The sequence below is a fragment of the Pogonomyrmex barbatus genome, unplaced genomic scaffold (assembly GCF_055798465.1).
Source record: "Pogonomyrmex barbatus isolate J1 unplaced genomic scaffold, ASM5579846v1 scaffold2, whole genome shotgun sequence".
NCBI lineage: Eukaryota > Metazoa > Arthropoda > Insecta > Hymenoptera > Formicidae > Pogonomyrmex > Pogonomyrmex barbatus.
Genome location: NW_028297116.1, coordinates 9304252 through 9330613, shown reverse-complemented (window position 1 = coordinate 9330613; position 26362 = coordinate 9304252). Strand labels below are relative to the sequence as shown.

Genomic DNA, 26362 nt, shown 5'->3' with positions numbered 1-26362 from the left:
CTGCTCTCGTTAGCAACACGAGATGCATCGTCTAATAGCGGAAGAAACGCGAGACTGTACGGATTGCCTTTTCTTATCCTGCGGCAACCGAGCGGGACATTTGTCTAACGAAGCAGGGTAAAAGCCACATTTGCGTTGCGTCGAGAAAACGGTGGGTTTGCGCGCGCGCGCGTGCACCCGAGTCATCGTTCATTTGCAATTCCGTGGCACGAGTTCGCCAAATGCGATGTTCCGGTAGAGACGAGAGGTAGTAGGCTGGGAATTTATTGGGCCGCTCGTAGCTCCGGAACGCGAGATTATTTCCACGTGATGGGAAATTTGTCGCCCCTCCGCAGCCGACGGATACTTCATTAATCTCTCGCGAGAATCTCATGCGTGACGTATCATTTCGATTATTTGCGCTCGACGCATTGTTTTCATACCTTCGTGAATGCACGTCATAATATCGCGGACTACTGACCAAAGATATTTACACGCGACATTCGTAATAATTCAATTAGACAGTCTGATAATAATTTGTAGTCTTTGTGATAATTTGTGTTAATTGTGCTAGTTTTTGCAAAGCAAATTTTTTTTATAATTGACTAGTCGCCGCAGTTATATTGAAATCGTGACATACGTGAAAAATGACAGTAAAATTTATCGCATGTTATCTGAAAATAAAGAGATATCTGAATAACATTTGAGATGGCTTTTAGACACTTGTGAAAATGGACGGCTATTATCCTTCTCTCTCTTGACAGTCAATAAATAGCCGTAAAAGATGCGTGAAATGAAGTCTATTCAGGAAGAAAAACACACGGTTTGACAGCTATTGAAAGAAGTGAAAAAAATATACTTTTATATCTAAAACTTAAAAGTAACTTTAGTCGCCGTCATTTTTACGAATTTGATAAGTAAAGACAAGTCACATCTGCACAATTAATAATGAATATGCGATAAAAAATTGTGCAATAAAAAATTTCATTGACAATCATTGTCACATATCACTTCTCATGCCTGTTAATTTATCCTGTTTTGAAGTAAGAAGTAAGAAGTTGCAATAGAATTCTTGCCGTTCACTCTTGTCCACTTTCACAAATGTCTTAAAGCGATCTCAAGTGTTGTTTTATCCAAATATCTCTTTATTTGCAAATGATGTAAAAAAACCTATGTCTTTCCTCGGTCACGATTCGACTGCGGTGATTAATCAGAAGCCTTAAAAGGTCCAACAAACTTTTCAAGCAGAAAATTAATAAAAAAATTAATAATATTATAAAAGTTACAAATGATGCGAGAAATATGGCGATCAAAAAAATATATCCTCATCGAGTGTTATTAGCAAAGTCATAATTTAATTTCTTTCTTTAATTAAACTCTATCATTAGTAGATCATTAATGAAGCACTTGAAAATATGTAACCATTCGTTGTCTTGCAACCGTGGCGAATTAATGTGCACGGAAATCAAGCAAATCGCGCCACGCTCGGCAGAAGTATCCAACGCTGTTTCGCATCGCGGATTAACGAGAGCAAAGTGAGAATGCACAAAGCGAGAGAGAGAGACTCGCTCTGTGTACTCCGATTTCAAACATTCGCCACGGTGACGAAGCATCGGTCTTTCCACGTGAGATACATCATCATACGGAGTTACTTTGAGGCTGCGCTGTTCGGCGTTCGTCGTTGGTAGCACGAAACGCACGTGTGTGAGTATACTCGAAGTAAAGATATTTCGGTCGTCATGACACACACCGAGAAGCTTGTAAAACGAAAGAACAGTACCGGTCGAGTTTGAGAGACGGCAGACCTCGCGCTGGCAGACTTGACCGATACCGCGATTTCGCTCGGGCGCAGAGATGCGCGACCGCTACTTTTAGATATCGATGCCTCCTGAACGCTCGACGCGGAGAGAAGCGGACAAGTGATAAATACGGTTACCATCCCTCTCTTTGGGTAATCGTATTTTTATTCATTCGATAGGGTAGAGTGAACATGTGACAAATGTGAGGTCGGCCCCCATTCGTTCAGGTGTTCAAACGCGGCCGCTACTTCCAGAAATAGAAGCTTTAGCATAAGGTCAAAATATGTATGCTTACTTTTACGTTTGTTCTTCGGATTCGCTGCTTATCGATGAAAATTTTTCTCTGTATTAGTCAATATAAAATTGAACACAAACAACTGGATAATCGGATAAAAAAAGGATAAAATAGAATTTTGATTAGTGTTTTACGTTTTGTTCTAAAAATTTAACGTGAGTGATATTGTAAAATTACAAGTGCTCATCTTTTGTCATTTAAATTATAAAAAGATATATTATTTAACATATCTTTTAAAACATAAAATAATTAATTCAACAAATAAGTAATGACGATTAATGCATTTCAATATCTTTGAAAAAAAAAAAATATATATATGTGTATTTTTACTCACTTAATGCATTGTGAACTAAAAGAAAAACAAAAGCCAGAGTATCAGAAAGAGACCAAAAATGTATTTTTATTTTAAAACAAAGACCCAGAATATCTTTTAATAGACACTAGACCAGTAGTTTAAATCTCACTTGAAAGAAATTTTCATTCAGGAAAAATTCAAAAGTTATTCAGAGATAGGCGAGTCTGCTATTGATTTTTTCCGAGTTCTTCAAATACGAATCCGCGCGAAAGCCGGAAGCATATTCCCCCAGAATATTTTGTACATGCGACGAATAGGTAAAACGATACGAAGAGCGGCGCAGACAGCTGAAAAAGTTGCGACTATATGCGAAACGCAGCTACTACCGAATGATGTCGCTCGCAAAAGCTGGCGACGAAGAGCGAAAGAGCGGATTCGCTTCAGAGAAATATCGTGACTACCCGCTACAAATACATACACGCACACACATACATGCACATACGGCGCATTGAAAATTTATGCTTCCGTCATACATATGTCAAGCGATTCTTCATCAGAAAAAAATTAGTTGAATGATCGAAAGCACACAACAAGGTCAACTATCTTAAGGCTCAACATGACAACCTGCGTGTAAAGATATGATTTTGTGTATAATATATGCCACATTTTGTGTATAATATATGTTTTACATATAAAATTTTCACTTGTATCAAACAGACTTAATTGCAACTAATGATGATTAATTAATGTTCATGTAATTTTTGAGCTCTTTTTTTTTCAAGAAATAATGGACGTCTATAAAATGTGGTCATTTTTTAAATCTTTTTTTTTTTCCATGTAAAAATACCAAGTATCGAAAAAAATATGAAGAAAGCAAAATGCATTAAAGATCATTATCGTAAAAATACAAAGAAAGATAATAGTAATTTAATACGCTATCATTTTACGTCAGACTGAAGATTAAAATGGTATATAACGTGCAGTGAGTTTAAACAAGAGAATCGATTTGCCACTCTGGAGGTTTATGCCAAAGTTCAAGCTTTCGAGCAAGTAAATTTGCCTTCACGATCTACTTTCGTCCGATTGTGCTAACACTGCGAGTTTCCGTATGTCTCGCAAGGAACGATCGACATCAAATCTTCTCCGGAGTACGCGAGGGTCGCAGTGGCAAATATTTATTCGCCACTCTTTTTTCAGATGAATATGAGGCTATCGGAAGATGAGGAATTTATCGAGCTGGCATCAATTTTGGGGAAAGAGAAATATTTTTGCTGCGCAAAAATAAACAATTATAGAACAAGATCAATATTTAAATGTACCGCGGTAAGAAAATTTGGAGAACGTGGAAAATAACTGGAGGTAATGAAAGACTATGCTCGTGTTTTCTTTTCCGGTGAATCATGCACACGACTACTCGTCCCGATAAAATTATTCTTTCTATTTCTCCAATTGCTTGATAAATTATTCAAATAGAAATAATAATGAAATGTCAATCTATACGCCGAGTGAATTATAACTTCGAGCGATATCAGGGGAGATGAAATATTAATAAACGGAGCAGGAACGACATCGAGACAATCAGTTCGTGTCAGAATTCCCGTATCATCAACATTTGACAATAGAGAAACCGATTTAATTCAGGTGATTTCCAAGCCATTTTTAAACACATTAAAAAAGGTTGATACGTAAAGTTGTAACGATTATCGGTCCAGCGATATCATTAGACTGCAGCAATTATTCTATATTTCCATTCCATATTTATAAAAATGAAATCGGAAACGGCAGCAGAAATATTAATTCTATCAGAATTTCGTAGAATATCTCATAGAATGGTCACCGCGGTAACGAGCAAATCATCTGCGTTTAATCAAAGTAGGGGCATAACCTCGTATTCTAAAAAAAAAATAAAATAAAAAAAAATAAAAAAAAGTAAACGGGATCGACGAGTTAGACTTATTTTCTTTCAATATCAAAATATAGAACTTCTCTCTGACTATCGGCGATCGATCCATCTTTCTCACTCTGCGAGTGTCGTAGAGTTAAAGATGAGAATTCTAGAACGACACGGTGTGATCGGAAAGCCGTGAGTCGATAAACCAAATGCGCGTGTAACAGCACGTGGCGCACTCAAATGTCAGCAGATCTGCACATGCATACGTAAGACGTTACGTGTGCATCGATCTTCCCAATGATTATCGATAGTAACGGTAACTGAGGAAGATCGGGAGATAGTAGTATATAATAATGATCTTGCTTGCGTATCCGAAGTCATAGACTAACGATCGAGAGCATAACGCTATATTCTATCGATTTGCATTCGAATTATTCTTCGCCGAAATTCTCGAGCAGAGGAATTTGGATAAAAATAGAATAAATAAAATGATGATCATCGATTTTGGATAATTCTGGAGAGGTGAATCCTTAGTCGTAAACAAAAGATCCATTTAAAACTTATTTAATATCGTTTAATTTAATATCGAGCTAACGATAGACGTTTTAATGTTAAGTATTCTTAGGATTACAAAAATATATATATATATATATATATATATATATATATATAAAGTTCGCTTTTTTTTTTTTTTACAGAAAATAACAGAAGAGATTACAGAACAAGCAGTTCATTGGAAGCGTTAAATAGATGAATAGTTTGCAAATCCCTGTTGATCCCGCTGGGTACACAAGTTAGTAATCTAATACATTTATGCAAGTCCATAATCTTCCCTTGATAACGCTACCGTTATGATACCTTTATATTTAAAGCTATGTTATGGCGGACTATGCATTATCTTAAGCTTCTATAAGCGATCTAGTTTGCGTAACAAACTATATAATAATAACCTGATTTACCGGTTAAACCGTATTTATTGTTCTTAGAAATGTATTTTCTTTTCAGAACAAAGTATTAAAAGGGTGCATAAAAATTGGCTTATCGTATCGGATTAAATATTGAAGATTAAACGTTATATTCGATCTTACACGAAATGATTTTATGTTACTCGAGAATTCTCTTCGATATCCCGATGTGTGTGCAAACGAAGGATTTACATACTGCTAATGAGCCTCTAAGCGTGGCGCAACTGAATCTTCATTCGATTTTGCGATAGAGCGAATGATATATTTATTTTCCGCGTATACGTTATTATCTATACATTCGATCCGCAATACGGTCGGTGCATATACATGGACTAGTTGCATCTGACATAAAAGGTCCATTGACCCCGTGTCGCGCCCAGTAACGGCGCGAACGAAAGTCGATTCGTGTAACCGGATCGTAAACTCGATTCGATTACTTGCCGAGCGCGGCCCGAGTTGTCGCACTGACGAGATGCACTCGAAACTCGACGTGTGGACAAAGCTGCAAAGTGCTGAAGGGGGATGAACCCCTCTCAGCGTTTACGCACGTATCGCGTCTCAACACGTTTGTGAGGCGCGCGATAAAACGCAGCGCAGGAAAAATTGACGATCATACACAGTCGCGAAATAAAGATAAATTATACGTAAAAGACGTAAAAGAAAAACGGGGATGATAGAGAGAGAGAGAGAGAGAGAGAGAGAGAGAGAGAGAGAGAGAGAGAGAGAGAGAGAGAGAGAGAGAGAGAGAGTGTTTGATGAAGTACGAACCACATGAATTCTTCGTGGCTATCAGCTATCGATAGTACGAGAATTTTACGTCGCGAAAATAAATGGGAAGCTCCCGTACTTTCCGTATGAGCCCCACGAAAGTCAAATCGATCGATTGCGCGAGATAAAAAAACGCGGGAAATTGATAAAAATTATGATCATGTGTATCGACTCTCGAGAGACAAAATGTTTGAAAATAAAATCGCGTTCCAATGATTTGATTTCTGAGAGGCTCGTATACATGCGACATTTCTCGTCACGATTATCTCTCGAGGGAGCGTCCGTCGCGATGTCCGTGCACCGCGCGCTGATAACGCGTCCGGAATTATCGATCATCGTAGCGCGCGTGCAAGCTTTGTTTCGAACGTGCATCATCTTCGCACTATTCATTAGTGACGAGAATAATGCGTCCTGCCGACATCGTCGAGAAATGTGGCAGATAACAGGTTGCCCTCGCGACGCCGACGTGTCTTGAAAACATGGCTGGGGGGGGGGGGGGAGGGAGTTCTCGAGGCTCCCATCAGTCATGCTCCGAAAACTCGGGTATTTCGGAGCCAATGAGCGAATACTAGTGATTAGCGTGATTGGCGTAATGGACAAGTCGTGAAGTCAAGTCTGACAACTCGGATTGTACTCGCGATTTTAGCGTTCGTGCCGTACGATAAATATGTCCGTATACAATATTAAATTTTAAACTCGACAATAGATTTCACAAGAGCTTTGCTCTCTGTAACGTTAAGTTTTACGCGAGTTGATAATTTTTGAGAGCTTTTACAAAGTAGCTAAGCCGGGAAACGTTAGTTAAAGCAAAATTATTCTGTCCGTTATATGCATAACGAAGCGTGGGAGTAAACAAGGTAAACCGCGCTAATGAATATTTCAAGTGATATCGAAATACGGATATACGTGGAATATAGCGAGCTAATAAATACGAAACTTCGTAAAAGTCAAATTCTTGTATATACGTAACTCTGTTATCTCTCATAAATAATCTACAATAATTTTTAATTAAAATACGAAACAGCATGGCAACCCAATCATGATTGTTTTTAATATCATTTTTTAATATCATTTTTTAATATCATTTTTTAATATCATTCTAAGGGTCGGTTTTAATATCATTCTAAGGGTTGTTCCACTTTCGAATAAATGGAATTTAATGGATAAAGCTGTGAATAAGAAAAAGAGAACGCGAAAGAGTGAGAGTAAGTGGAGATTTATCGAAAGATGGAACAACCCACCCTAAATAATATAAGAAAAATATTCTCGCTTACAGCGTTCGGGAAACACGTTATTAGCGCGTCATTTTATTCTTGATTTACATCTAATAAGTGATAAAGATAGAACGATGTGATAGATAAATGCGCTAATAGCGAATTCCTCGAACACACAACATAATAATTTCATAATAGATTACAGATGTTTTCACAACCAATCTGAGATCAATTTTTCGATAGCAAAAATCAATCGGTATTTATTTTTCTTAGAATGAATTGAAAAAAAATTTTTATCTGTTTGCACATTTAAATGTAACTCTCGATAATAGCTTATCGTTCTCTCTTCATTGTTTGTTACTCGTACAAGCTGCGAAAAACTTGGTTAAGAGAAACTTGACTTTCAGTTTTGCGAAAGAATACATGAATAAAAGAATATGCGACAATATGCCTTTGTGTGTACGTGTATCTTTTAGATAAGATGAAAATTGAATCGAGCGCACCGTTTGACGTGCAGAAGTCGCTTTCTATTTTCCGATCGCAACTTTCAACAACAAAATTCTCTCCATCAAATTTATGAGATCGTTCGAGATCTCGTGGCATTTTCAGAGGGTGTTTTCCCTCTTTCATCATATTTGCTATACGTAAAGGTAACTAAAAAATAACTACAAGATACATTAGTAGTAAAAACGTTTCTTTTCGATAAAAAGAATTCAATTCGTTTTTGTTCAAAACGGTTAATTATTTCGACAAGAACGTCATAATTCATTGTTAAAAAATATAAAAATCTTCGCAAATCTCGATTTATTTATTAGCATTATTAAAAAAAATCGTATAATTTGAATCCGGAAGCGCAAGTAACGAAGAAATAACGCTCCCTACGAATCTCGAATGTCGAGATAATTGGTTTGTTTTTTGTAGCTAAACCAGCACACACTCGTCGTACTTGAAATAAAATATATATTTGAAGTTTGACAGAGGTGAGATAAAAAGTTTTAATGCAGGAACAAAAAACAAACCTAATATAATTCTTTTCGACGCGATACTCGATCGAATAAAGTCCCGGGAGTTTTAAAAGATCGACGGACATATTAACCCGCGAATTATCGGTCCCCTCGTCTTTCGCAGCGGCGGCAGGAGGGGAAAGGGGAAGGGGGAGGCGACATTGCGATATTCTCGTATTCAATGGAGCGACCGATAGCCAAGCGAAGCGGCGATTGTCTGGTCGCGTCGAAACGCTTCGCGACTGTCGTCACCGGCGAAGCGATCGCGATCCCATTGTTATCGCGAACGATCGTACCGGCGACGCGCGCTGCGTCGCGTCGCGTCGCGTCGCGTCACGCTGCACATACGATTACACGCCGTGACCGTATGTCGGGACCCGCGGGTAAATGGCGCCCCGCGCGTTGCTACGAAAACTCCGATGGCGCGCGGCGAACACGCGCGCATCGCGTCGCGATCATTACGCCGATAAATGGCGACGCGGCTTCTTTCCCCGTTGTCGCGGCCGCGAGCCGAGAGCGGGCGGCCGCGGTAATGCACGTCGTGTCGTCGACGAGCGGGTGAGGAGAGGCCGCGATGGGAAACGCTCGGAAAGCCGGAACGACGGTGCGAGACGCGAAAGGGAGAGACAGCGTGATAGCGTGATAGCTGCCGCGCGCACTCACCCTGTGTCCGGATTCTTCGAGCCGCTGCCTTTTGGAGTGCGGGCCGTCTCCGTTAAATGCCATTCTCCGTTGTACACTGGGCGAATACGTTTGAACTCGGGGACACTTGACGCTGCACGACGGCAAGGGCGACAATGACAACGACGATGATGACGACGACGACGACGGCGGCGACGACGGCGGCGGCGGCGGCGGCGGCGGCGGCGGCGGCGGCGGCGGCGGCGGCAGCGACGACAACGACGACGACGACGACGATACGACAATGATGACGACGGCGACACGAGCGAGTTGTGTATACCGCCCGCGATACCTCTAACACCGTGCCGACGATCTCGTGCGCGCGGACGGGAAAGGGGGGAGGAGGAGAAAATAATAATCGGTAGGACGCACGACGCGACGAGAACAGACAAACGCGCGAGAGCGGCTTAAAGGAAACTGGATCTCGCCGGAGGAACGTCAACGTTTCGTGCGAACTGGTGACCGGCTATCGCGACGCGCTCTACCGGTGGCGCCACAAAGCGCCTTTTCGTGGCCATCGTTAAGCCATCGTCATGCGCGCGCCGAGTTCCCGTCGAGAGTCATGCTCCGATTGGACCTATTACTCGATCGCGCAGCGTGTCGCTTGTTCCTATTGGAAGTTGCAACTTTATTGAATTTTCATGTAACATTAAGGCTCTTGAGTCTACGTTGCCATAGGCTGCGTTCAGCAGAGAAAGCAGATCAGTGAGCGCTCAGTGATTTTTCAATATGATTGGCCTTGCCTTTAGATCTTCGTTGAATGAAGTATAGAAATCAATCATAATAAAGAATCACTGCTGAACGCTCACTGATCTGCTTTCTCTGCTGAATGCAGCCATTGGAATCGTGATACGCGAACAATGATATATATTAAAGTTTCTTGCATGCCATTTAATAAAAAAAATATAGATAAAACAAAATAACAAGATCGCTTTAAAAATATTTTAAAAAATGAACATAAGTTATTCTTTTTCTTCCTGACAGTCAGTAAGTAGCCATACAAGGCATGTGAGGTGAAGACTTTTTTAGGCAGAAAAAACACGGTTTAACAACTGTTGAAAGGAATGACAAATATGCTTTTAAAAATAAAATTCAAAGCTAATTTTACTTTTTAGGATCATGAACATTATTTAGGATCATAACGTTAACAACATTATATCAAGATTAAGATCATCGGAGCAAATTCCTCTCATCGGTATATTTATTCTATAAAGAAATATATAAAAAATATTTAGATATAATTAACAAAACGATTGTTCATTCAATTTTCATTGAAAATAGTAAAAAATTGCGAGGAGATAATCTAGCGTCAAAAATAGGCTTCAATATGGGAGACAAATTATGTTCAGATAAATACAGAAATCTGTCCAACAATACTACAGTCTCTACTAATGGCGCCAACATAGTACGTAACGCTCCGAATATCACGATCTGCTGCCACTGATTTAGATAAAGCTTTAGTTGCGGATTTTGAAAATCTGAATCCTCAGGCCGGAAATTTGGTTCGAAATCTGCGGTTGCGGCCATGCAGTATCTAAAACAAATACAAGCGCGATCGATTATTCCTACAATAATACTTGAAATATCACATTGAAAAAATTGTACTAAACTGTTGAAATGTTGAAAGAGATTTCGTCACTTTAACATTCTTCACTTGTGTGTGACGTAGGTGGCTGTTTCGTTTAATTAAAATAGTTTCTAGAATGGCTCTATATGCATGAACCTAAAAAGAAATTGTTTAATTTGATAGTAATAAATTTATATAAGTTATATAGCATATAATACTCAACTATTAAATCTTCATAATTCCCAGTCATCAGTTTGTCGCAGTAATTTTCAATAGCGTGGCATGCCACTTCTAAGGCTGTATAGGACAATTTATGTTTTGCAAATGACGACAGATATTTACTGAGCGGGTATCCATTTAAAATATCCTTTGTATATCTAAATGCATTTCATTATTTAGTGCGATCGTAATTTCGCAAATATGACGCTTAGAGTTCAGACATAATAAAAGGAATAAAAAAATTAAAAACTAAAAGAGAATTAGGAACAGAAAATTAAATTTCGATATATACTTCAATATACAATCAAGAAATATCAAGGTTTTCTTATTGATCAAAAATAATTTTCTGTCCAAATTTTTTATATTTAATTTCTTATTCCTTATTCCCATCCATTGCATCTAAACTCTTATAGTATCTCACAGACGTACTGCGACTGTGTCAGCTTCATGTAACAGCATCCCACGATGCAAATAAATTTTGTCTCGCATCGAGACGTATAAAGTCTCAGTAACGTGGCTGCGAGATCTCCACATGGATGCAGCCCTACAATGCCAAATCTGAATTTCTCTTCATTCAAATTGAAGTTATCGTAGAAAATTTGTTGCATGTCCTCGACTGTCTTTGATTGATCGGAGTTATTATTTTCCAGCCTAATTGATACGTGTTGCGGTACATCTACTATCAAGTCGGGCAAATGTTTAGATAGGGATATTAATAGTTCTTTATCCCGTTTCCTATAATTTTCAAAAAACTAATTTTCGAATAGCAAAAATATTGAAGAGATGATAGGTAATGAATATAGTAAGTTTGTTAAGATTAAAAAAAGAAATAAAGAAGCCGATGATCTAACGGTAAACTACCTGGCCTGCTGTGATAATAATGCATCTTGTTCGATGCATATCACGCGTAGGCCATATTTAAACGCTAAAGATCGGGCTAGATGACCCACGCCCGCTCCCACATCTACAATGCATTTTGTGTTGGACTCTTGCGCGCAATCCGCGCAAATCTGTGTAAAGATAAAAGATTAAGATTAAGATTCCTCTTAGAGGAATTCTAAATATTCGCACCTAATCTAAATTAATATTTCAAAATTTATACCCGCGCTATCTGTTGTATCTCATGTTGTTTTTTTATTTTGATATGTTTCAGGAAGAGATTATTATGTTTGTTTAAAGCGGATGTTTGATGAGATGTATCGTGCGGTTCCTTATTTTTATTTTCCAAGACAAAATTTTCCGAATTGCATTCAAACTTCTTTCCTCTGTCACATCGCCAAGCACTCTCATCACTTCGATGATCTCTGTTTAGCTGCAAATATTTTGCAGCTTGTCGGAGTGCGAGCAGTGACAACGGCCATATGCGTGAGCTAAAAGACGAAATACACTGTTAAATTACAGACAATGAGCTTACAAATACATTGCACGGCCAAATTTCTATAATGTACTTGCGTCAGATTCGAGTCTTAGGAAAAAGATCAACGAAATCATCAAAACGAGACTTTAATTCAAAATCAATTAACTCAACTAACAAAATAAATTAGAATTTATAATAAAATTACAATCTATAATTCGTTTTTAAATATTTACTCATCTAATAATTATAATATATAATAAAATTATATAATAAAAAAATTTTAATATAATTTATAATATAGTTTATTTATAATATAATTTATAATATAGTTTATTATAAATTATAGTTATTTATATAATAAAAAAAAATAAATCATATGGATATTATTTGATAAATTAAAATAATTTTTATCAAATTCCAATCAATTTAAGTTTCGACTACTTTGCCATGTCATAAACAAGAATGACATGCAGAAAGTTCTTTGTGATATAAATATATCTTTATTCTTCAGTTTTTCCTGAGAAATATAAGTTTCGTAATCCTGAAACCTAGAAAATATGCAACAAACTGAGATGTCTGTATCTATATAATATAAATAATGTTTAAAATAATGAATTATTTTCAGTCATACTCAATTGTTATGGCCACTTGAACATGATTGAAATATGACTTGTTAATTCAGGAATTATTTTACGATTCTATTGGACAGAGAATACGGTCAAAATCTTATTACAAATACTTCAAAAAGTTTAATTGACCAATCAGAATAAAAATTTTTATCAATTGGCCAATCAAAAAATTGCTTCAAAGCATTTGTAGCATCAAGTTGACCACGCCCAGAGACATTTCAATTTGCTGCATAATTTACAGATTTCAAGATTACAAAACTATTATGATTTTCAAGGAAAAAATAATAGTTATAGATATAGTTATAGATATAGTTCGCAAAAAATTTGCAATCTATAATTATGCGCATCATTTCTCGCCTATAAAACATCATTTCTCGTTGTAAAACCAATGTGACTACGAGAGAGCAGAGTCTTAATTGTTTATTTTATCAAATAATAATTTTGCTATTTTGTTGAAACAGATAAAATTAATTTTTTGTTATTTATGTTGTAATGCACGGAGAAAAAGATCATACAGTTAGAAATTTTGCTCGAAGCAATTCTATCGGTGTTGAATTAATCGCTAATTTGCGCTCATAGTCGTTACTCAATCGGTAAAATAATGCCTCTGGCATTTATCAATCGAGATTAAATCATGCACTTACCATGAGATGTCTCCGGCTAGCCATTTTCCAAACTCCTCGGGTGACACGGTTTGCAGAACGGTCTTCCAATTGTCCGGTAGTCTCTCCCATAGTTGCTCTTGGAAGAAATCCTGCAATGTGATTCGCCAGATTTTGAGGTCGATACGTTGTTCATGAGAAATAAAGTGAAAGATGAAAGACGAAAGACATGTATTGTACTACGTGTGTCCACCACTACACATATGAGAGAGAATGCGGGGCAAAAAAAGCTCGGAATGCTGTGCGACACCGAGGCTATCTTTATTAAATTACGTACCACCACATACGAATCTAACAACCAGCCGTATGCGTCTAATAAGTTGAAGATTCTCTCGATTGTCATTCGAGCCTTCGAGCAAGTCCTGCATGTGCACGTACCGACGAGAGCGGCCATTGTTGTGTCTCGAAGTGGACAGTGTAATCGGAATGGCTTTCTGTGACACGCTGATTGGGCAGGCGATATATTTTTCCTTCTTCATTAAAAATCGTTAAAACTTATGAATTAAATATGCAAATTTATTTCTTCTATCGTTTATTTATCCATTTATGCTAATAATGCTGTTATGTTATTGAATTCATGTTATTAAATCATAATTTTCTGCTCAGATTGTGTTAAAATTCAACTATAAATATATATATATATATATATATATATATATATATCGTCCATATATATCTCCTATCTTTTTGATCTATTATTATCGGAAATTATTTATTAGAAAGTCGAATGTGCGTGCGCCACGCACACTCTCACGCATGGACATATGAAAGATGGCTGATTTATTGTACATGAAATGGAAAGTATAGCATGAATTTTGCGTTAGTATTTACAAATTTTCCAATACGCGGGCACCTACAATTTATTACAATCTCATAAAAAGTAACGAACGTACAGCCATTTGTGACGACTCGCACGAGCCGGGGCCCTTGCTAATATAAACACGTCAGTGGTGACGCGAGTGATTTAGTCGAGGAGAAAGTTAATGCTTATTATTCTTCACGCTTCTTTATGATTTATTAAATTGACCGTGATAACGCCGCGGCACTCGGAAAATTGCTATCTTACATTTTTAATCGATTGGAGAAGATAATGGAAAGCGATTTTCTTTTCTTTCCCTTTTCTTTTTCTTTTTTCTCGATCTGAAGAGACTCTCGGCGCCGATTGCGGCGGGCGCGAAGTGCCAATCCGCTGCACCTGAAATAGAAAGTGCATCGGGCGTAACATCAATTACAGGCAATTTTTCGTCTGATACGGCCCGCAGTATGTAATTATATAACGCAGTTATGCAGTTTTCCGCTTATACAGTCGATGTCCCGGCGAACACCCGGACATCGACTGTTAAAAGCCTTCTCCTTGAGACGTATGGAGAAGCTGGCATTTTAAATTCCAATTTAAAAAAAAAAATCGCACTAACGTTTATTGTCCTATAAATCTCTTTGAAAATAAATGTCACCGCGTAAATTACGATATATTATATCACGTGTTGGTTTCGGTCGGTTCTGTTTCTTAATTAGTTAAGATATGGATTAATGCACATGCAACTCTCTTGTAGCTTATAAAATATTTTTCTCACGCTGGAAAACACGAGTGAGAATTTTCCACATTTATGAATTGGGTCACTGCAGATCAGCAGCCTGGAGATCTGATGATCAGTTCATTGAAAATGAAACACACACACACTACTTGAACGCAGAAATGAAAGAAACTATGAATAATCAGAAATAAATAAATGATTGAATCACAATATAAAATTAAAAAATAATATTTATAAGATAATTTAATGCTGCTATTATTTTCAAGGTAATTTTATTTCTTGCTTTTCGTTCGAAATCTGTTCTGAAACTTATTAAGAAAAAAATATATTTAAGTAAAAAGTAAATAAAATTGTAAGCTCGTTGTTTTGTAGCAGCAAAGAGAGAATTAGCAGACCAAATTCAAGCGAATAAGTGAAGACATATACATATATGAGATAAATTACATAGTTACATAGCATAGCATAGCATAGCATAGAAAATTCAAAAAATAATTTATTTTAAATCCCTAAATTATGAAATGTATTATTCTCTCATCTCATTTCTGATCTTAATTTCTGAAAATATTTATAAGAGTCACAAAATTTCATTTTTTATGTCAGTTCTAAGTTCTTTTTCAAATACAAAAAGAAATCTTTTTATAATCTTTATAAACATGTAAGAATTCGCAATGAAATCGAAATAGTTTTTAGATGGTATATCTAACGAATAGCAAATATATCTTTCAGAGAAATATTATGTCTCTAAATTAATTGTTACACAGAACTAAATGAAATTGTATGTACTATCAACTTTATTTTTCCCAAGAACCAATTTTACAGGTTTATCTTCAAAGCATTATCAAGAATGCGATCTCTGGGCTCACTTCATCATTACTTCACATTAGAACGTGATTAAAAAATCTTATAAATGTAGTATAGCCTTTTATTCTATCTCGTATGATTTTTAGTTAACGAGAAATGGAACTCAACCGCGTTTTCATCTATTATGTACTATTCGTGGATTCGGCGACTCTCTTCAAATTTATTACAAATAAGAAAAAGAACTTTGATTTGACATGTCACAGAAGTTAAAATGTACATTTCTATAGAATTCTTTTTGAATTATCTGAAAACATTTTTTTATTTCATAATGATCATTTATATCGTTTGAGATAATATTTTAAGATGTTTTTTTTTAATGTTTCGAACTTAATGTAGTCTTTATTAGCATCAATATAATAAAATTGAAAAAACCGTAGAACATATAAAATAGAAGAAGATAATAAAACGTAATCAACGTTTTAATATATAATATATCACGATATAATTAGAAAAGGGAACAGATAACAATAATATATAAATAACCAAAATAAATAACATTTTTAAATAATCTATAATAAAATCATCTGTTTATCAAAAACATTTTAAAATATTATATGACTAATTTGTTTTATTTGTTATATTTCCTTATTTGCTCGAATTTGGCTGGTCAATTGTCTTATTTGCTGTTGAAAAAATACACTTTTTAACATGTAAAACGATTTGAATTTTTTTTACAAGCAGAATGCGTACAAATATTTAAAAAACGGCGTCCTGAAGCGTTTTATTAATTTCTAACAACTATGACTTAAATAAAGAATTTTCATAATTGGATCGTTATTTTCCGTAACCGTCGCGCAAGATTCCTGAATAAAAAGCGAGCGTGAGAAAGGTCTCGATCATCGACCGGAGATGGATAACAGCGCTCGACAAGGTCTCATAAAAAAAATGTCGCATTGAATGCAAAGTCGCATGGACGATGAGAATTGTTGGTAGGCTTTGTTTATTAATTATAAAAGCGAGCGCTATTCCCGTGGCGTCCCACTTTACGGATACCACTTTCACTCTTCAACAGTTACGTTATTGCTCATGAGCGGACTGCTCTCGAAGAACTGTATGTAGTTAGCGCTCGTATTACAAGAAGGATCGTATCCTTCGCACTTTCATGAGAACTGGGAGAATCAAATTCGCAATCTTTTGCCATTGCTGTTACGGGGATCAGTCTCGCAATCGTGGAGACCGCGTGACAGACGTCGTTTCCCGGCTTCGGAGGGAGTTTCCACGCTCTTCGCACCTGAATACACGGCTCGATAGCAGATGCAATTAGATGTAACTTATAACATAAGACCTGCACGTAACACGTAAATCGTGTAAATTGCGCGACGATGAAGCGTTGCTACAAATTTCTGCAAAAGCTAATTTTAAATTTAACGATAAGTATTTAATTAGATAAAGTTAATTGTGGTGGTCGTATTGTAGGAAACGGATTAGAAAGTATCGTTTCCACAAACACAGTTTTTCTACTAAGCAGATGTTTAGCTCTTGTTGTACAACATTTCCGGTGTTTAACACTCGACGAGATATATCGTGTATCGATAGATAATGCGATTTCAATCGTTAGACGAATCAAATATAGTTGTATTGTTTTAATATTTAATTGGAAATAGGATAAAAATTTCGAAAATAGCGTGCTCGTGTTCTTCAAGCTTTACTCCGAGTAGCTACTTTTAAAAGTAGCTACTTTTAATTGATTCTGAGATTTATATCTTATGATCGAATTATAAAACTATTTTGGAATATTGGAAACTAAATAATTAATTTATAATCAGAAGAAAGTTGGACAGGGTTGGACGTTGATGATATACGTTTGTCACATTCTGAAAAAAAGAGGAGAAAGAGCTTCCTCACCGAAGTAGAAACAGATTAGAGGTAAATATACCGTCGCTTCATCCATCGTGGTACCGCGGAAAAGTGATAAATCGTTCTCGCGTGCGAAATTATACACGCTTAGGAGGACGTCTAAGAACGATATCGTTTTCCCGGCGAAGTGGCGATAAGTCAGCGTGAAATATCGCCTTGGCTCGCGGATCACTGACCGTCCCGCGTGGACGGATGAATCCTGTATTCATCATCTTCGAGTCTGCCGGCTGTTATTTGGACAGCCTCTTACGCCAACGTGTAAGTGAAAGTTTGCAAGTAGGACAAGCGACGTCCAATCTCGACGCCCGGAGACTCAAATCGCCCGGTGCCGGACATCGGCTAGTGCCGAAATTGATTGAGTGCCGATATATATATATATATATATATATATATAGGAAATGCGAGAAAAAAAGAAATCCGACTCCGATCACGGATTCCCTCGCGAACTTTCGAAATTATGCGACTCGCCTGTCATCGGTCCCGTGAGAGGGTTTTCTCCCCGATTCCTTCCCGCTCCCCCGTGGTATCGAAGGCCGGCCTCTCTCTAAGAGGGTCAAGAGGGACGATAGAAAATCATCGGCTCTGATGATCCGGCCGAGCTGGAACGAAGCGGATTGCGCAAGTGCGAAACACGAGATGCCCGCGGAGCGTTTGCGGAGCACTTTTGCAACTGGGGGAGGTCTCTAGCGGGTCATCTCGTTCAATTGCTCCACTGAATCTGCGCCTTTCGCAACGACGAACATGACTTATATACAATCTCCTGTGTGTGATTTCTTGCGAGAACATCTTACCACATCTCGCAGCTTCGACATCACACTCGGAAAAATGTTCCGTGTAATTTATCAGATCAGAATCAGAATCCGTCATACGTTGATGTAAGAAGATCTGAATGATGTCTTGCGTTACACGGAGTTTTCTGTAAGAGGCTTCTGTGCGCGGGAGATATCGCATGCTATTTGAAGTAATATTTATGAAAGAGCAACTTCTATTATATACTTAAGAGCAATTTATTTTATATACTATACTTTTTGAAAAATATAATTATTCACATGTATAAGAAACTTTTAAAAATATATTTTTTAAAATGTAAAAGAGAACAGAAAAAAATTAGTTGCGCACGTTGTATCGCGCGATCAATCCGCTTTATCAATCCGCTCATAATATCGTGCGCTATTGTGAAATACATTCTACACGAAGAATAGAAGAAGCCCTTGTATCTCCGCGAAATCAACGAAGATTGCATCGTTTTCGGAGAATGCAACGTGCAAGTCGCCTGCTGCGTACGTTCACGAAAGTCGGCGCAATGATTATTCCGAAAGAGGCAAGGCCCGTATTAAAGTCGGAGACTAGAAATGCTAATGATATTATAATTGCAGCCGCCTTAATTGCATCCGTTCATCAAGAGGACCGTTCGTGGGCAAGAAGAACGTCCAGTTCGAACAATCAGTTGTTGTGCGACTCGCATAGTAATCCGATCCGAATCGATCGATATATCCTTTCTCATGGACAACAGGATTACTAAACAGATCGGAAGCGATCACTTATCTTGAGGAAGTCATGGCTTATAGCGAAGCTTAGTACCGTAGCGAAAGTAATCCCCTTCGGGGCTCGCGGCATTAAGACTCCATCACGCTCTTTCACCGAATAGTCCTCGTTGAGAAGAGGAGGAAAGGCTAGTTTCGGTTTCGATGGGCCTTGGAGGTCGCGGAAAAGTGAGGACGCTTAGTATAATCGTTCCCTCTACGCCCGATCGCGCGGTGGGACGGATTTGAAGAAAGTTGTCGTGCGCGAGGAAGATATGCATCGCATGCCGCGCATCTTCTCTCTTTCTTTCTTTCTTTTTGTTTTTTTTTTTTTTTCCCCTCCACCGCTTCCATTTACATATGCCTCCACGTGTACGACGGACACGAACACTAACGAGGCGAGAGCGTACATCGAGGGGGACCCCGGAGAAAGGTGCTGCTCCACCGTCTTCGATATTAGAGAGGAGCTTCTTGAAGAGCGGTGGCCGCCAGTGGTGGTGGCATCGAGTAGGGAGAAACGGGCCCCTGGGTCCGATTCTGTCCTCAGTTTCCATGCGAGGTTCCGCTCGGTATCGTTCAGCCAAGGCACGTCCGATTGTCTCGAGCGGTGTCATGTCGCGAGTCAGCCGCCTCTAACGTGAGGAATCGGCCGGGCGTGAGACGTGTATGTGTGTGTATATGAATCTGCCCCACGCTGACACGAGGAAGAGGACGAAGAAGCACGATCGCAGCATGCGGTTCGCCAAGCTGGTAATTATAACGGGGGGGCGCATCCGCGAGGAGGGCGGATGGATGCGTTTTGACGAAGGCGCTTGTACTTTCATTGTAATAGACGTCTCGCTCGCGATCCCGAGACCCCCCTCGGTGTTCTATCATTTGTAATCAGCGAGCGTATCGGCTCTCACGCACGCGGGGGAAAGTGCGCTAATAAATCGCGGCAGACGCGACCGGCAACGATACGGCCGCTAATCGTCGGCCGCGGAGATTGATGGTCGTTCAATCGCGACATCGTCTCATCGTTCGGAATCGCTTTTCTCTCGGTCGGCCTTGCGGCGCTCGAGGCGGCCGTCTCAAGTAAAAAGAGGCACTCCGGGGGCCTCATTCGAATATGCTAACCAGCACCGAGAGAGGCACCGAATTCTCGAGGTGAAACGCGACGCCGGTCTTAAACTTTGATTCTCTTTCTCTTTCTCCTTCACCCACTTCTCGATGGACTTTAAAGGATTCATCGAGGATATATCGAGGCGTATTCTAATTCATTGCATAGCAATGTATATCTTTAGAATTATGAGAACTTAATTAACGATCCAAATTTGAGTAACGTTTTAATTTGATCACGATAGAATTAATGCGATAGTCTTAAAGTAGTACTCTTATTGATTTGATTGAAGAATATTAAATTATTGTTATTAAATATAACATTTCTAATATATTAGAAAAATTTTAGTTAAATAAGAATTAAAATGTGAGAAAAATTAAGCAGTTTTTACTTATTCATTAAATATTTATGTTATTGTAATGCATGTTTAGTCAAGAAAATAGATACATACGTTATTTAATTTTGACAAGACAATCAGCCGAGCACACGGAAGTTCACAGCCTCCCGGCAGTAGAAGTTTGGGAACCGAATGATTTCAGAGAAACGAGAAATGTCGCAAGAGTCGACCTCGCCATATCGAGAACGCGATTACAACTGGGAATCACTTATCAGGCTAACTGTTTCTCGATTCTTGCTAGCATACCAATCGATTCGAAGCCCGTTAAGGTCTTGGATGAGTTTTCTGGTTATTAAACGGGTTACTCGGTTATCAGAGCGCGTTGAATCTCCCTTCTTATATTTATATTTTCGTCTACTATGTTAATGCTATGTTCAGCTTGAAATGCTGACATCGTCAACCGGTTAGATTACGAGAATCGATGTACCATTTCTGAGAAAATTTTATTGTCGAAAAGATGACTCTATTTCAAATTAATGCCTGAAAAAAATCATATTTGTCATATTACTAAAAAATTTAACAAATGTCAATTTTATATAAATATAGTTAGCGATATAAAAGGATGTGTCACGCGCCGATCTCTTTTTCAGACATTTCTGGCGGCGACGCTCCTCGTCGTCGCAACCATCGCCAAGGAGGAGAGTCCATCGTCGAAGAATCGCGACAAACGTCAGCAGCTCACCTTGCACCTGCGAAAGGGTGGTCGTCTGCCGCCGTATGCCGTGCAAATGGAACCGATAGTGCAATACTCTCAGAGAGATCCATTATATAATCCCTTGGCGAGCCCGAAGAACGATGATCTGTATGAGGAAACCCCATTGAGCTATTACCCGACAGAACCTGAGCCAATCATCGAGATTATTATCAAAGAATCCAACGAGTCTCTTCCGACCCCGGTGCCACCATCTCTTCCTCCTCAACCGCGACCGACGAAGGAACCTATTCAAGTTTTTTATGTGAAATACGAAAAGAAGAAGGGTTATGGAGATAAGACTCGCGTCGTGTACGATCCACCGATTCCCGCGCTAACGCCGGTGGAGGAGCACGAAGAAATCAAATCAGACAACTCGGTGCCGTATACGGAAGAACCAAGACATACGGTGACACCGGCACCACCTCCGGAACCGTCGACGACCTTGCGCGCTATTATTCGACCCGACAGCGAGGTGTACCACTCTGGTAGCAGCGGCATCCGCGTGACCTTCGGCACCGAGCAAGTGCCACCTAATAGTCACAGCAAACGTAGCGATTTAGAGACGCCTGGAGGTAGTACGCAGCAGCATATCAGCAAGCCGACGACGTCGCCAGGAGCACCGAAGAGACAGCACGGACCGTATCAGCCGTTGCAGCCACCAGTGCCACCGCCGCGAGTACCGCCTGCATTCCCGCAGCAGCGTATCATTAACTCGTTCCCGCCGCAATCGCAGGCGACAACGTTCTTGCAACAGCAGCAACAGCAGCAGCAACCACTGCCGCATCATCAGGCGTTTCCGCCTCAACAATCCTTGAGAAATCCGCCACCGCCACCACCACCACCACCACCACCGCTACCTCCATCGAGACCATTGCAGCGACATCCTATAACGATTCAAAGCCTTCCGGAAGTGCAGCAACGCGCGCCTTTCAACAATTTCGGTCTCCCGCAGCATCGCGTTAACATTAATCACCCGCAACAACCGGGATTTCCGCCCGCGTTGTCGGTGTCGCATCAAAGTGTTCACTTGCAGACCCAGCCGTTGCAATTGCCACAGAATAACTTCGCGGAACCGCCCCAGCAATCGCCGCCGATCAGACCTAGTGGCTTTAATGCGGAACCACCGCAGCAACCGCCATCGAGTAGACCTGGTAACTTTAATGCGGAGCCGCCGCAGCAACTGTTATCCAGACCGAATAGCTTCAACGCGGAGCTTCCACCGCAGTCATTACCTCCGTTCAAGCAGCAAGAATTGGAGAAGCAACGTTATCACGAGCAACGACGACAACAGGAACTGTTGAAGCAAAGAGAGCATCAACGACAGCATGAGCAGCAGCGGCATCAAGAACATCAGCGATTCCTGGAGCAGCAGAGACAGATCGAGCAACAGAGACTGTTGGAACAACAGAGACAGCAGGAACATCAAAGGCAACAAGAGCATCAGAGACTTCAAGAGCAGCAGCGATTACAAGAGCAGCAGCGATTACAAGAGCAACAGCGCTTGCAGGAACAACAGCGATTGCAAGAGTTGCAACGTTTACAAGAGCAACGCAGACGAAAACAAGAACAGGAACTCAAGTTCCTTCAGGAACAACAACGGTATCGCGCACAACTCAAATATAATCAAGCGCAGCTTCAGCAACCGCAATTGCAACCACAATTGCAGTCGCAATTGCAACCACAATTACCGCCTCAATTATCACCGCAACGACCGGCGGGTGAAATCTTCAAGGCTGTACCGAAGTTGGAGCAGCATTACGCGATCCGAGAGAATCCTCTTCATCCCGGCCCGTTCCCACCGAATCCCACGTTGGTACAACCAACGGCGTTACCCGAACTCTCTCAGAATCAGTTTGTATCCGCGCAGTCGCTTAACGTTCTCCCCAATTCCCAGCGACTCTCCGGAAATCCGTCAAATCACTTTATCTCTGACGGTCCACAGCAACAACAGCAACAACAGCAACAATACCAACTAACAAAGCATCAATCTTATCAGAATAGCCCGCAGGACTTCTTCTCGCAGAATCTTCCGACATCGCCACAACGATCGCAGACCACTTCCTCTCAGCAGCACTCGATATGGGGTCGGCCGTTGTTCCAGAACAATCCCTCGCAGAAGATCTATGCAACGCCAGTCAGCCCCTCTGAGGATTTCAGCTCGCCGTCGACTATTAGAACATTCTTACCGACCACGACGACTACAACGACGACTACCACAACTACGACCACCACGACCACTGAGGCGCCAACCACGACGACGCTCTCTCCGAAAAAGGCGGCCAAGATCAAAGAGAACATCGCGAATCTGCCGGACGAGGTGCCGGACGATATCAGGGAGCAGCTGTTGAGTTCCGGTATTTTGGGAAATGCCGACATTCAGATTCTCGATTATGACAAAATTGGCGATATACCGATCGAGAAACTGCCACCGGAAGCCCTGGCGAATTTTTATGGTGCCGGGGGTGGGGCGGCGATTGCCGCCGGCAGCGAGCCCGTGCCGGCGATCGTCAAAAGGCCACCTTCGAAGACGACGCAGCAGACGAAGAAGGCGATCACCGCCTCCGCCAACTCCGGCGGCGGCAACTCGACCAAGTTCGAGCAGGCCACCTTGCGGCCCGGCGGCGTGGAGATGAAAGTAGTACGCTTCGATCCGAATACGGAGCAAGGCCGGGCCGTGGCGGAGCAGCACATACGGGACGACGCGACCCGGCTCGAACCGGTGACCGTGGGAGCGCGCGGCGACACCGCACAGTACAATCGTTACCTGCCGCTCAAAGTGAGCGGCGCGTCCTTTCCGATACCGGACGTGCCGGAGCTCAACGGCCGTAAGATCTCGAGCGTCGTGGTGTTGGCGCCCGTTGACTACGACTTTCCCGGCGAGGAGAGGGAGATCGCGGAATCGCAGCGGCGCGGCAGGAAGGCCGGCGGCGACGCGCAGCCGGTCAGATTTCTCGCCGGTGACACTCTCAAGCAGCTCATGAAGAAGCCTACCGCTGAAAACTACAAGAAGTGGCTCGAGCAGGAGAGCCGCACCGAGCCGCAGAGGCAATCCGTCGTGCTCCTGGTGACCATGTAAGTACCATCCTGCCATCCGACCATCCGCCTACGCGGTAACGCGTGCACGTAATAGGATTGTCGCGTGATTCGTTTTCCTTTAACGCTTCAGGCACTTTTAGACATTTAGTTTCTTCCGCCGCTTCTTCCGATGCCGCTTTCTAAAATTGATATATTACATCACTTTGCGTCTATACTCGTGTTGATAATGTAATATAATGTAATATAATATTAAATTTAAGCATTACTTTTAAATTACTTAAAACGATTATCGTGTACTGATTAAACAAAAAAAAAATGTCTTTATTTTTTGTTAGTGCGTAATTCTGAACTATCTTTATTTATTTTTTAAATTTGTATAAATCTAACTATTTAAATTTATCTTTTACATTTCTTTTGTTTGTCACCCGATTGCAAATAATTTTAATTTTAAATTCTTCTTCTCAAGTTCTTAATTTCATTATAACGACTATTGTTCATAATTACGTTTTTCTTTATCTTTATTTACGTGTACGAGCCGATTGACCATACGCTTTATTAATTTTTTGATATGATTCTTTTGTCACGTATTATAATGCCCGTCTCGTGAATCTGCTTGAAAGTCAAGGAGTTCATGAGGCTGCGCGCTTTCACTTGGATTCACTGCAATGTTTTAGGCCGAAAGACGGTGACGATCAGGGTGACAAGGAAATCTTCATGTACGATGTGACCTCCGGTTCCGTCAGCAAGCTGGCCGGTGATCTCTCGACGGCCTTCGTGGACGCTGCCGAAAGCAACTCCGACGGCACTGATTCCATTGACGACTCTACCTTCTCGACGTATTAACTTAAATTCTCGTAAAGAAAGTTTTCTTTGAAATATTTAAAAATATTTAATCCATGGCCGGAAGTGCAGAAATTCCTTTTTCATAGAGCTCTGCAACACACTAATAATAATCAAGATCCTGTTGGGGGATAAAAAAGTCTCTTTTTGTATCGTAAACATGTAACATATTTCTCAAGTGGCTTTGATTAAATCAAATTAAACTTTTTATTGCTTCGTGACGAGGAAAAAAAACTCGGATATTTAGATCAATATATTGGCTATGCGAATATCAATGAAAAATAGTGTAAAAAAAAAAGCGATGAATTTTCCACGATGTCAAATTCAAACGCTACGAGGCATTCCTTTATGTGATTTGGATAGAAATAGGAGAGTTTAAGGATTTCGGAGTGAGATGAAATATCGCAAAAATGGCAAATTATTTCGAGTATCCTTGTAGATATTCCAACTATGTATTATTATGTACATATAAAAATAATTTTGTACTTTTTATACGAAATAAAACGCAATCTTTTTATGTTTGCACAGTGCATTTTATACAGTCAAAGTTGCCAAATAGATAGATAGATAGATAAGAAAAATGTTTTACAATGTTTATATTTAAAATTTATAATATTTTAAATTAAAATTATGTAATATAACATTAAAATCTGTGGAAAATTTTTGAAAATTTAAAATAATAAAAGAAAAAGAATAATAAAACAGAGGAAAGCATCATATTTGACAGAAGATAAAGTATCGCAAAGCATTTTATATTCTATATTTTCTATTATAATAAAAAAGGAGATATATTTTTATAACTCTCGCACACAGAACGCGTATAAGAAGTGTGTGACACGTTAGCTAATCAAAAATTTCTCGCTTTCCCAGAAATATGAGGCATTGGCGTCGAGACATTAGCGTACTAAAGAGAAACCTGACAATGACCATCACGGTCTTTTTCGTGGGAATGTTAAAATATCCTGTGTATATTACTGCCAATATTTTTTGAATTTGGATCTATATTCTAAATTGTAACTATATCCATTTTTCGATTGCTGATAAAGTTGCATTCTGGTACGCGTCCGTGCTATATTCATAATTCATGGGTCAAGAATATACTTACATAATTATACATCTTCGCATTATTTAAATTTAAATTTAAAATAAAAACTTCTCAAACTTATCTAACTCCTTTTAGAGTGGTTTTATAATA

General features: G+C 39.6%; 3 protein-coding genes across 4 annotated transcripts in view; 1 reads left to right on the top strand and 2 right to left on the bottom strand.

Annotated features, from left to right (window-relative positions):
* The window catches only part of sm (heterogeneous nuclear ribonucleoprotein L), a 162174-nt gene extending 152813 nt beyond the window's left edge, over window positions 1-9361 (bottom strand). Inside the window, exon 1 of one of the 2 annotated variants that reach the window (XM_089075942.1) lies at window positions 8874-9361. In XM_089075942.1, coding sequence (XP_088932068.1) covers window positions 8874-8936 — 63 coding nt within the window. In that variant the 5' untranslated portion in view covers window positions 8937-9361. The remainder of the gene's footprint in view (window positions 1-8873) is intronic. The other variant, XM_011639537.3, reaches the window with a different exon arrangement.
* A 683-nt stretch (window positions 9362-10044) lies between these two features.
* LOC105427562 (methyltransferase-like protein 25B) lies at window positions 10045-13787 on the bottom strand. Its single transcript, XM_011639344.2, has 8 exons — window positions 13603-13787; window positions 13308-13417; window positions 11780-12047; window positions 11539-11687; window positions 11107-11412; window positions 10682-10835; window positions 10502-10614; window positions 10045-10425 (listed from the first exon to the last, which is right to left on the bottom strand). The coding sequence occupies exons 1-8, from the start codon at window positions 13717-13719 to the stop codon at window positions 10149-10151; spliced, it is 1494 nt and encodes a 497-aa protein (XP_011637646.2). The 5' UTR covers window positions 13720-13787; the 3' UTR covers window positions 10045-10148.
* On the top strand, window positions 13783-25297 carry LOC105427563 (uncharacterized). Its single transcript, XM_025218403.2, has 3 exons — window positions 13783-19851; window positions 21188-24363; window positions 25002-25297. Exons 1-3 carry the CDS (start codon window positions 19768-19770, stop codon window positions 25168-25170), a joined length of 3429 nt encoding a protein of 1142 aa, XP_025074188.2. The 5' UTR covers window positions 13783-19767; the 3' UTR covers window positions 25171-25297.
* Window positions 25298-26362: the final 1065 nt, after the last annotated feature.